The sequence below is a fragment of the Podarcis tiliguerta genome, assembly GCF_965153285.1.
Source record: "Podarcis tiliguerta genome assembly, chromosome: 8".
Taxonomy (NCBI): domain Eukaryota; kingdom Metazoa; phylum Chordata; class Lepidosauria; order Squamata; family Lacertidae; genus Podarcis; species Podarcis tiliguerta.
The window spans coordinates 34,365,850-34,378,610 of record NC_139541.1 but is presented as its reverse complement, the minus strand read 5'-3'; the positions used below and the strand labels follow the sequence as shown (position 1 = coordinate 34,378,610).

Below are 12,761 nucleotides of genomic sequence, written 5' to 3'. Positions count from 1 at the left end.
TAACTGTGCCTGAGGTGGCAATGAAGCAAAGCCTTAGAAATCTTCTTTTCAAGGTCACTATAACAAGAAGAAAGAACCTGGAAGGGGTGGGTGGCACTGAACAAAAACAATGTTCCTGGGGGAGGGAGGGAGCAAGGAAGCAACAGCAACAGCAGCAATATATTGGCTTCTTTGCAGTTCATGAGCTTGTACAATGAGGAAGAGGTGGACAAAAATTGTTGCCCCTAATTATCCTAAGAGTTAGGATGTCCTAAGAATGCTTCTTTCTTTCCTTTTTTAAGCAAACCATTTCTTTGCACCATATCTGTGATTTAAGGAGAGAGGAGGAAGGAACACTTGATTCCAATGAACCTATCAGATTGGTGCAAGAAAGCCCAGGAAAACCTTCTTTGCAGATCTCTAGTCAGAACTTGGTTTGGGGAGTTTTTGCTGTGTATTTAGGACGCAGGCGTTTAAGTGATTGAAAAGGCAAGTGAGAAGAACCAGCTCATGTAAATTGGGATGCTAGATTTGGAGAGGAAGGAGCGGTCTTAGGCCTCCGGGGTTAATAATCCCCTGCCTTCTTTTAATTACAACTTGATCACAGCAGGGGATTCTTTAGGCTGCTGAACAATATGCCTAATGAGGTGGGTATGGAAAAATTCATTAAAGACTTTTAATTGAGTTTGCAGCATCCCCTGGTTGATTGAGGATGAAGTTCTCCACCAGTGTACTTTGGGTGTTAAGTCCTGTTTGGAACTGAACCACACACTGCAGGGAGTGAACACCAATAATGCCTCTTTGTATGCATCCATTGTCACATAGATGGGATCCTTTGAACACATCTTTGGTTGGTTTTGGAGTTTGTAACGAAGCACATGGATAGACAGTAATCTCTTTGACATGTAGGGCCCATATCATTGCCATGCTTCTTTTGTTGTGTATTTGCTTAAAATGTTGGTGGGGTGGGGGTAGCTTGCTCTTCAACTGAAAAAGGCTCCAAAATTGCCTTGCAAGTCCACTTAGCTTATTGGGTGGGTGGCATTGCGGCCAGGTCTCAGGGCCTCCAGTGATCCAGCGGGGGCCTGAGATGCGCGCCCTCCTCACAGGGGCTTGGGCTTGGCCATGACGACAGCACTAGGCAGACCCCTGCCCAGGAGGGTGGCCCCCGTTGACCAATCAGCGCCAGTGGGGTGTGTCTCTGCAGTAGATTTAAACCATGGCATGGCCAGGATACCGCCCTTTGCCGGCTCTCCCACCCACCCAGCTTCTTTTTCATTTTTACTAAGATATGACCTTGCTATAGAATAATGTTGACCACCATATGTATGGGACCGGGAGGGAATTTTTCCACTTGTCAAATTGGCTCCAGCCATTTGGTTTTCGCTTACCTTGTAGCAATTGTCACAACTTTGTGAGGTTAAGCATTGGGTACGGGAATCCTGTTAATGGGATCCGTGCGTGTGGATTCTGTCCCAGGCCCAGACATACCACTTCCCCAATAGGGACCCTTCGGGGTGTCCCAATTTGATGTAAGTTATAGGGCTCTCCCTATTGGTGGTTTACATTTAGTTGGACTCCCTGCAGACAGGGATATAGTTGGGATATAATCCAGCTTCACCCAATGCCTAAGCCAAACCACTCACGTTTTTAACCAATAAAGTTGTGGCCTATTTGAACCCATAAAGCAAAATCCACTTGTTCATGTGTTTATTTAGGTACCAGGAAACTGTGGGTCATGGGGCCTTGGCACGCAATGAACATTAGAACGTAGGAGCCCAGATAGATCAGGCCAATGACCCATATAATCTATCATGGTGTACTCGCAATGGCCAACCAGATGCCTCTGGGAAGGCCACAAGCAGGAGCACAAGAGCACTTCCTTCCCACTTCTCCACTCTTCTTATGTTCATATTATCTGTATTGCTACATGCCAAATATGAAGTTTTCATATTGGTGTTATTCTTGTTCTTTTCAGGAAGTACTGTGATGCGTGTGACTGCCTTTGATGCTGATGATCCAGCTACAGACAATGCTCTGCTGAGGTATAATATCCTTAAGCAGACCCCGGACAAGCCATCCCCAAACATGTTCTATATTGACCCGGAGAAAGGAGACATTGTCACTGTTGTGTCGCCAGTGCTGTTGGACCGTGAAGTAAGTTGCAATTTTGTCAGTTGTTTATGGATAGATGCAATATGCAAAAAGCGGTAAAGGTGGTGTACTGGTTGTTTGTCTACTGCAGTGATAGCCAAACTTGACCCTCCAGCTGTTTTGGGACTACAATTCCCATCATCCCTGACCACTGGTCCTGTTAGCTAGGGATGATGGGAATTGTAGTCTCAAAACAGCTGGAGGGCCAAGTTTGGCCATCACAGGTCTACTGTCTCTGCATTCTTATATGGAGTATAGTAGGCCATGGTTGGGGGAACTTTGCCATGGGGAAAATATGGTGCTCCAGGACTCTCCCTCTCTCTGGCCCTCAGGACTCTGTTCAGGCCACAACCCTCTCCCTAGGCCACACCTTTCACAAGTCCTCATCCACAGTCTCATTGAGCGCTTTTGTGTGGCTGAAATATGAAATTGAACTGTGAGAATACCTCTTGCTTCCTGGAGGATGGATGGAGATTTGTGTTTATAGATAACTTTGACTTCTATATAGAATGCAGCTCAAAGTTATGAATTGCATCCATTGGTCTGTATTGTGCTCCACCAACCACTGGCATGTGCCCCCCCCCAGGAGGTTTCCCAAGAGGGAGTGCAGTCCTTCAGCTAAATAAGTTTCCCTGCCTGTGCCGCCAGCCATTCATTGAACATATTCTCTGGAATACTTTAGGAAAGCATGGGGCAGGGAAATATCTAAACAGTTGAAGGCCTTTTTGATGACCAGCAGAGGCTACGGAATCCCAGCTTTGTCCTTCCTTTTCAGCACCTTCTGAAGGTCTCTTCAACATTCAGCCAGGATTTTGACTAGTGAATATATCTTTATACTCTCTATTGTTTTCTGAAGTCTGAACTGCCATCCCTCTCTTTCATAAGTTGCAAATTTCAGTATGTTTTGCCATTGGTGGTTTATGATTGTTAGCAGGAGCTCAGGAAAAATATCACGTAGTGGAAAAAGAATTCAGTGGCAATCCAGACTTCCAAAAACCTATCTGTCTGTTTACTTTTCTAACTATTTTTATTTTGCTGTGTTCTTCAGACAGTGAGATAAGTTTGGTAGTGAAGATGTTTGTGAGAATCTTAGGAAGCCAAGATCCAGATGGAAGGGCTTCATTTGGGGAATGGCTGTAGCTCATTGGCAAAGCATGTGTTTTTCCTGCAGACAGTCCCAGGTTCATTACCTGGCATTTCCATGCGGGGCTAGGAAAATCCCTACCTGAAACCCTGAAGAACTTCTGCCGGTCAGTAGAGAAAATACTGAACTTGATAGCTCAGTGTAAGGCAGCTTCCTTTGTTTCAGGTTCTTAGAACATAGGAAGCTGCCTTAGACTGTCTAGTCATCAGTCCATCTAGCTCCATGCAGCCTGTACTGACTGGCAGGAAGTTTCCAGGGTTAAAGACAAGGAGTCTCTCCCAGCCCTGCCTGCAGATGCTGGGGATTGAACTTGGGACCTTTTTCATGCAATGCAGATGCTCAGCCCCTGAGCTACAGCTCTTCTCCTGGTTCAAGACCTGTCAAAGTTGCTACGCCTGACAACTGTAAAGTTCAACAATGCTGAGAGATGAAATCGGAGAATTTACTAATATGATTTAGGAGCTTTAATCTGCCATCTGTTTGTTTGCTGCATTCAAACCAAGACATTGCTGATACGGAATTTCATAAAACAGATAAAGGTCTTACATACAGGATAAGCTTTGTAAATTCCTCCAGTTCTTTTGAGGGTTCCTCCTTTGCATAAGGGGGAGGGGAGGGCATGAATCTTTTAAGCATCGAGATCTCTGTGCAAAAACAAAACAAAGGAACAGCCTTTGGAGAATCTGAGCCATTGTAAAGGACCCAGATGTGATGGGCTGGCCCAGTATGATGCTGAGACAAGGTGGAAAGTGATAGCTCTGCCACTGATGCCCCCTCCCCTGGCTGATGATGACCACTCTGCTGCTCCCCTCACCAGTGACACTGATTCCACCGACCGAAGGAAAGGGAGAAAAAGAAGACACCAAAGGAGGCCAGTGGGGGGAAGGAGGAGAAATTGGTGAAGGGTGCAGTGGACTAGACACAGGTGGTGAGACAGGGAAAAGATACTGCGGTAAGAAGGAGGAAGCAGTGGCTTACTGGGTAGTCGTGTTTCACAATTCTCCTTGGTCTGAGGAAGGATTAGGTGAGAGTTGAAAATTTCTTTGTTGTTTTGGAAACTCTAGTAATAAAGTCATGTTTAATTTGGAGCATCTTGACTCTCACTCTTGTTATGGGACTGCCGCTGAGAATTGCGATGGGGTAAACTTCCTCAGTCGGACATGGAATTGGGGTCATTTCTCTTCCCCCCTGCTGAATTTCAGGAAAAAGCCCACCCACCTTCCTGCAAATTCCTTCAGACTAAAATCTGACCTGTAGAAGAATGTTCAGGGACATTAAAGCCACCAAGAATTGTATCTCTGTGCCAGGAAATGCGAAACCTGCTAACATCACGACTGAAAACAGTTTATCGGTGATCCATTTTGTAGCTTAGTTTAGGGACACTAATTCTGCGATGTGAATGCTTCAGTAATTACATGTTTGTGAGCTGCTAAATAAAACAACATGATCTTGTATTTTGTTGACAAATGTACAGATCAAAACTGGTGCTACCCATTTCCATGCAGCCCTGGTGGTAACTGTGCATAGGGAATTGCAGCCTAACTGTGAGGACTCATTTGCTATGTAGTGTGCCATCAAAATAAGGGCAAGGCAAATGACTTGGAAGATTTCCAAGGGTGGCATCTGTATAACTCAAAACCTGTGAAAGGATTTAAGAAGAGGGGCCATGCCTGTTCAGCTGGAACTACTATGTTCTGTTATGAAAATGACTTACATACATAAAATTGTAAGTAGCTGGCAGCGCACTCCCCCTCCCTGGGTATCTGATGTTATTCATTTCCTATAAGTTTGAATACAAATTTATGATTTGTACAGTCATAATAACTGGCTGCCACATTCGACAGACTGTCTATGATTTTTCAAGTCAGGTTGGACATTCTCCCCCTCCCTAAAATATAAACAATCTTAGGATAAAACCAATTTTTTGAAAACTGAAAAATCAATAGGAGGGAATGAACAATACTAGCTTCTCAGCTGTGTTGTAAAGATCACTAGTGATACATGAAATAATGATGCTATATTTACATAGACAGAATGTCTTGAAGACTGAACGGGTATTACTACTGGAGAGATTGCGGCAGTGAAAGAACTGAGCCACTTGTGATTTCCTTTTAATAGCTCATACCCCCCCACACACCATTTCTTTGTCAGCGTGACCTTAGGGTGAAGGGTGGGTAAAAATAAACAAACAAACACATAAATAATAAAAATAATATCTTAAAGAAAATAAGAAATACAGAATGATTGGGAGGTGAGGTTGTTACCTATCATAAACTTCTAATCAAGATACTACTTAAAGTTATGGAGCAAAAAACAAAATAAATTTAGAAATTGACATGATCCAGCTTAAGAACTGGGATTCAATATGTGAAATATTCAGAAGCATAGAAGCTATGTGGGGAGAATGTGGGAATTGTAAAAAGGGGAACCCTTAAAATATCACATACACTGTTTCACATACTGTGTGTTTATCTTGAGAGTTTTAACATGAGTAGACAAATAGTTAGATAAAACGTGTCTTTTTGGATGGGCTGTTACTGTTTTGAATTACAGTGGTACCTCGGGTTAAGTACTTAATTCATTCCGGAGGTCCGTTCTTAACTTGAAACTGTTCTTAACCTGAACTTTAGCTAATGGGGCCTCCCGCTGCTGCCGCGCCGCGGGAGCACAATTTTTGTTCTCATCCTGAAGCAAAGTTCTTAACCTGAAGCACTATTTCTGGGTTAGCGGAGTCTGCAACCTGAAGTGTATGTAACCTGAAGCGTATGTAACCCGAGGTACCACTGTAGCACCCCACCCCGCACCCCAAAAAAAGAAGGAAAGAAAAGGAAGGTTTTTATTAAGCTCATTCCAATCCTTTTGGGGGGGTGCACGGTGTGGAGACTCAAGGGTGCTATGTGCACCCAAGATATGTTTCCTGGAATGAAGTCAGTGTACTTGTTGCATGTTTGTAACACACACACACAAATTGTCATGCTGTAGTTTGCCTGGCTGCCAACAGATGGCACTGAGAACTGCTGTCCCTGAGCTCTTCTCACTCATCTACCTCCCAACCATGGGTCCCCTGTCCCTGGGATCCAGGTCCCCAGGCTGGTGGGGTTACTGTCTTCCGTCTTCTGGTGTCAACTGTGTGTGGCCTGGCCTAAATGACCTCACGGGCCAAATGTGGAGGTCTAGTGGGCCAGATTAGGCCCAAAGGCCAGACATTCCCCACCTCTTCTTTGAATTAATTTGCCCAGTTGTCATGCACTGGGCAATAGGTATTTGGGCTTTGATTTTAGACCTATGTCACTTCCCATTCCAAATAGAGAGATTTGTGTGCTGATTATTTATTTATTTGTTAATTATTGCATCAAGCATAAATGCCAGAGCCACTATAATACAAGCCAAACCTGATGAAACTTACCTTAGTGATTTTTATCTGTGGTTGTGATGGCTCAAATGTGGTGCTTTTATTATTCTTATTTGTGGCTTCCATCAAAGAAACTGGCTGAGCTGAAAGATAAAAAATAGTGTAAACTGAGGGAGTGCAAGTGCTCTTGTTCTCCAAGCATAAGCACAGCTATAAACAGTTTTTAAAGTAACTGCATTCATTCAGTGATCAAAGCTATTCATGTTTTCATGTTCTTTTTATTAATTTTTGGCCATTGCTTAGATGAAGATGCTTACGGGTAGTGTTCCACTTAATTTAAGCCAAATTGTCAAGGATGCAAAATTCTACTTTATATATATAAATATAGTTCAAGTTCTTTCATGTTTGCATGTTGTACAGAACAGGAACCTGGAGATAAGTGCTGGAGGTAGAATATTGAAATGTAGATTGCATCGTATCTGGGGCTTTTTGATTTCCGTTTTGAACAAGCTGTAACCAAGTTACTATTAAAAGAAGAAGAAGTAGTTTTCCACTTATTAAGAGGAGCTCTTGTAAGACAGCGCTGAGATTTATTTCTCAGCAGCAATTTGAGAAGCACCTTCTATCAAGCTTTTTTCAAGTCATATTTGAATGCCAACATGCCTATGCAGCTGATTGAAGCTTTTCTGACTGGCCAGTTCTTTTAATTATTGTTTTGCACTTTTTGTTGTACACCACCTTGATATTGCAGTATTTAAATTGTGTTAAATCTCTCTCTCTGTGTGTGATAGTTTTAAAATAGCCAGGAAAACACAAAAGAGGGAGAAGGAAACTCCACCCCTTAACAAAAAAACAAACAAAAACCCTTAAAGTATAACAGTGTTTCACATACAGTTTAAGTCTCTCTCTCTCTCTCTCTCTCTCTCTCTCTCTCTGTGTGTGTGTGTGTGTGTGATGAACATAAATGTTTTTAAATGGGTAGACAAACAGATAGAAGATGGCCTTTTGGATGGGCTGCTATTTGAATTATTTCTCCCCTCCCCCCCACCCTGAAAACAAGAAGGAAACAAAATGAAGTTTTATTATTTAACTCATTCAAACTCTCCAGGTGTTGAAAACTAAAGAGTATTGTGTGCACCAAGGGTCTTTCCTGGAACAAAGTCACCATACTTGCTGCATTTTTGTGAAACATTGTATACAGTGGTACCTCAGGTTAAGATCTTAATTCGTTCCGGAGGTCTGTTCTTAACCTGAAACTGTTCTTAACCTGAAGCACCACTTTAGCTAATGGGGCCACCTGCTGCTGCTGCGCCGCTGGAGCACGGTTTCTGTTCTCATCCTGAATCAAAGTTCTTAACCCGAGGTACTACTTCTGAGTTAGCGGCGTCTGTAACCTGAAGCGTATGCAATCTGAGGTACCACTGTATCTATATCTATATCAGTCTGGATAGCTCAGTTGACTAGAGCATGGTGCTGATAATGCTCAAGGTTGCCAGTTTGATCCCCGTATGGGGCAGCTGCATATTCCTGCATTGCAGGGGGTTCAACTAGGTGATCCTCAGGACCCCTTTCAACTCTACAATTCTATAAATCTATATCTGTATAGATATGCACACTTACACATTGCCATGCTGTTTGTCAAGCCATCAACAGATCGCACTGGAAACTACAGTGTGACAAGAGGCGGGGGGGGGTCACATGAGGGGCAGCCAGAACATGCTGTGGAGCCTCTGAGCTCTGCTTACTCTTTTTCCTTCCAACTGTGGTCCCACTGTCCCTGGGATTCAGGCCAATCAAATGCTCCCCCCAAAAGTCCTATTCAGCCCCACAGCAGGTGAAGTGAAGCCCACACTTCAAAGGGAGGGAGGGCGAGATGTGGGGTACTCCAATGATGAAGAGTTGAGTTTGGGGTGGAGCAGGCTTATAAAGCCTGACTGCCCACCACTTCCTGATTGGCCATTCAACCTCCTCATGCCTCCCCCAGCTTCTCCCACGGGAAAGACTTTGAAAGTTTTCTTTCCTATGAGAGGGAGGGTGTGGAAAATTCTTTCCCTGCTTGAGGGTGGGAGCAGTGTTGCCGCTTCTGGACTGTATACTACTTTCGGAAGACCAGTTCTTCACTGTAGGATTTCTGCAGTTGGTGGTTTTTACCGCTTCTGCAATTCACACCTCGTTGCAGGTGTTTGCTCCTGACCTGCATTGCGTTCTCTCCAGCCTATCAAAGTTCTGTTTTATTTATGGATTTTCTGCTGGAATATTATTTTGAAAAGTGCACGCTCTTCAGAGTTTGTGGCACACTCCAGTAATTGCAGAACAACATCCATTTTCATTTTAACAAGGCACATAAGGATATATTTTGTGAAGCTTTATGTGCATTTCTCCTATGCCTTGGGAAATCTCAACATCTTTGAAAGTGTCAGAAATAAAGATTGAGGAGAGATGGGGGCAAATCATACCTGCAAACTTCCATTGGCAAAACTCCCCCCTCTTTTTGTGATTCACAAATTTTAAGCACAAAGGCATTTCTTGCAAAAGTATGTGATGTTTAGGCCTGCAGGTTAGAAATAGTAAATCCACAGTGAAAGGTTGAAATGTCCCCGCCACCCTGGGTGGGTGAGTGGGTTTGCTTTGTTTCATTTGCTAAGTTAAAAATGACATCTGGTTAAAAGCATTTATAAACCAATTAATATTTTGAAGATCTCTAAGTGGTCAGTTGAAGTAAATAGGAAATTATGCAAGTCTTGCATTTAGAATGGCTTTCCCTAACATTCAAGATGTTTGTTGGACTACTTCACCATTGGCCATGCTGCCAGGGGATGATGCGAATCGGAGCCCAGCAAGATCTGGAGGGCACCAAGTTTGGGAAGACTGGCATTCAAGTGGACGCAAAATACCCTCGAGCTCAGATATTCCATTATCTTACCTGCCCCTCTAGACGAGCACTAACTGGGAGAACAGATTTTTATGTCAATGATATCTCTTCTAGTTGTTTGCTGGAGGGCTCTCCAGCATCTGCTTTTGAGGACCACTGCCAGGCACCCTGACCAGATGGTATTGTGAAGTGGGAGCATGGGGGAAGCTACTTCAGCAAAATGCAAATGCATGGTGGGTATCCAGGTTAAGGGTGTTGCCATCAGCCACTTTGACCTTCGTGGTGCCTGCAGTGTCACCCCACACTTTGCAGGGCATTTATCCATCACTTTCCTGATTACAAGAAGTCCAGTCTTTTGAGGAAGTAGGCTTGTTGTTGAAGACCTCCCAATCAACTATAATTGTGCAACCTGAATTTGCCAGTCTGTGATTGTACTTACAGCCAAAATTAGCAATAGCCTTGAAGTGCCCGTCACAGTGCTGGTGGGATCACTGTGTGAACCCTCCAGATTTTCCTCAGTGGAAAATCTGCATGATTCAGAAAGTAGGTACCCCTTTCTGGTGACTATTTTCTTGCTCTGAATTTGACAGCACATCAAATTACCTGCAGAAGTTGTACACCAGCGCTGTAAGTGGCAACGACACTGAACATCATAAAATTCACACAAATTCCTCAGCATACTATCACTACATCTGTGAGAGGACAGGGACATCTTTTTCTGCATCCTTCCTTTCCCTGTTTTTGGTAACATGAATTTGTAAGCAGTCAATACACTTGCCACCTACTCGATCTAAATGCAAATTTTGAGCCCACCGTTGCTCTCTTCTCTTTTTAATGAAAAGATATTAATCTTTTGAGCGAATGCATTTTGGTGTGATCTCTGCATTACCTTCCCAGGTACCTGTGTTTACATTTGCTTTTACCAACAAACTCTTTTCTCTCTTAAAGTTTTGTCCTCTGTAAATTAGAACACTAACCCTGTTTAGGGCTGCTGTTTAGAAGCTATCTGCTTTGTCTTTCAGATGCTAAAACATAAAGGGTGTAATCTCGGGGGAAAGGCAAGTTACATGCTTCACAATCCTTCCTTCATGGGAGGAAATAGTTCCTTCCAAATAAAGTAGAGGAAATAAAATACACTTTCACTTCAAGGCTGTCTGTTGGTATTAATTTGTTAGAAGAAAGGAACAGGGCTGGCTCAGACTAGTTCATTGCCTTAGGCAAAATAATAATTTTGTCCTCTCTTTGAATATGGTTGCATGTAGCAAGAGAGTTTGGATGTCATTCTAAACCATGGTTTAGCATGATGAATATGAGATCTAGTGAACCTTAGGCTTATGAGCTTTCCTCACGGCCATCCCTTCTCCTCCTCTGGCACAGCCTTGAAGAATTCAGAAGCATCCTCTTCCATTTTTGTTTAATCACCAGCAACTGTGGTTAGCATTAGCTATGGTTTGCATGAGTCAAAATGGCTTCCCACCAAAGTTTATGGAGCTGCTATGCTTAAGCAAGCCACTGTTAATATTAACCACAGTTTAGGGTTTGGTATAAATGAGAAGCCACATTGTGGGAAATGGAAGTGACAACATCTGAACTCTTCCTTTGGATAAAGGATAGAGGGAATGTGCACGTCTGAGGTTCACTGGGGTCTTGTTTTCATCCTATTAAACCAGGGATAGCCAGCAGAGTATGCTGTATGCTGTTTGGACTCCAGCTCCCCAGCCAACATTGCCAATGGTTAGGAGAAATTGGATTTTAAGTCTCCACATCATCCAGAGAGCACCATACCTCTGCACTAAACTGTGGTTTGGCTTAGAAGTGCCTTAGGATCTGACCTGTGGCATCCCCTCCTTAACCCCTTTCCCCTCATGCTGCTTAGGAAAAATCTCCAGTTTGCATGATGATGATGATGATGATGATGATTATTAGTCCGTTTGCTGTGTAAGGGGCAGCAGGGAGGAGAGGAGAGAAAAAGAGAAAGGAGGAGAAAGGATGGCAGAAAGAAATGGAGATAAATGCATAGAGAGAGAGAGATGGGATGTGGCACAAACAAACTGAGTGAACCACCACTAGCTCTGAACTTTGCATCTGGCACAGTTCAAGAGTGGGAGTTGAAACCCAGGGACTAAATGCTTTCAAGACTTTCTCAAGGTCACACATCTCCACATACCTCACCTTCTCCCCCTGGGCCACAACTACTTACCCTAGGCCACCCATTACATCACCTTCTTTCCCCAACTACACTTTTCTTTCACCTCCTCACCGGTCTTGCTTCACACACCCTTTAGTGTTCTTGCCTTGACAACATGTGTTCTAGAACTCTGATAAATTCCTCTTCCCTGAGTGGATGGAGGATAGAGGTGTGTGTGCACAGATATGTAGGACAAACATTTGCTACCCATTATGATTAAGAAGGAGAGAGCTTAAGTACTATGTTGGGTTTGTACGACAACCTAAACCAAATATTGGTTTAGTTGCTGCTCCGTGCTGACCTAAAAAGTCTAGGGTGGAACAAAATAACTATGTTCTCCTCCTCAGGAACCAGAATTTTCACGCATTTGTGCTAAGCTTCGTCAGTGTGCCATGTGAACATGACCATAGGCCAGGATCTATAAAAAGGGAATGGAAACCCCAGTTTTTCAGCTTGATGGTAGCACAAAGCCTAAAGACATTTAGTCTGCTATGCCTTTTATTGGTGGTGGCAGTTGTGTACCATTGAAACGGGGAAGGAAGGAAGGAGGGAAGGAAGGAGGGAAGGAAGGTATGAAGGAAGGAAGGAGAGAGGGAAGGAAGGGGCTGACTAGATAGGAGAGCAGAAGGAATTCCTCTCCAGTTCAGATTAATATCCAAGAGCTGGATAATAATTGGGAGGTTGTAATACTCACTTTGGGATTAAGGCAGGCATTACAAGACCCCCAAGTTTGTATTCCCAAATCTAGAAGTAAGAGCTTCAGAAAATCTCTACATAATCCAGTATGGGACACACAAACAAAACAAAATCCCTTTGCAAGTATCTTCATGCCAACACTCCTAATTTACATAAATATTAGCTGGCAAAACTCTTCCAAACCTTTCATTATGTTATTATCATTCCCTTTTCACTTTCACATACTTCAACAGGTAGTTTAATAGTCAGATTGTATTTTTTTTTTAAAGAAGACTGACATTAATAACGAGTGCATTTTCTTTTCCATTACAATCTTTGATAGATGAACAATATAACACATCAGGAGCATCATAAATGAGTGTTAAATCTCAAGGAC

The 12,761-nt window shown here is 43.2% G+C and overlaps 1 protein-coding gene and 1 long non-coding RNA gene across 3 annotated transcripts in view; one reads left to right on the top strand and one right to left on the bottom strand.

The window, feature by feature from the left end:
* CDH13 (cadherin 13) overlaps positions 1-12,761 on the top strand; it is a 671,873-nt gene that overhangs the window by 489,918 nt on the left and 169,194 nt on the right. For both annotated transcript variants that reach the window (XM_083451872.1, XM_083451873.1), the window contains exon 7: positions 1,958-2,136. In XM_083451872.1, the coding sequence (XP_083307998.1) occupies positions 1,958-2,136 (179 nt within the window). The remainder of the gene's footprint in view (positions 1-1,957; positions 2,137-12,761) is intronic.
* LOC310682805 lies at positions 3,785-11,828 on the bottom strand. The gene is made up of 3 exons (XR_014514180.1): positions 11,702-11,828; positions 6,684-6,772; positions 3,785-3,921 (listed from the first exon to the last, which is right to left on the bottom strand). It is a non-coding gene; the product is annotated as an uncharacterized lncRNA (long non-coding RNA).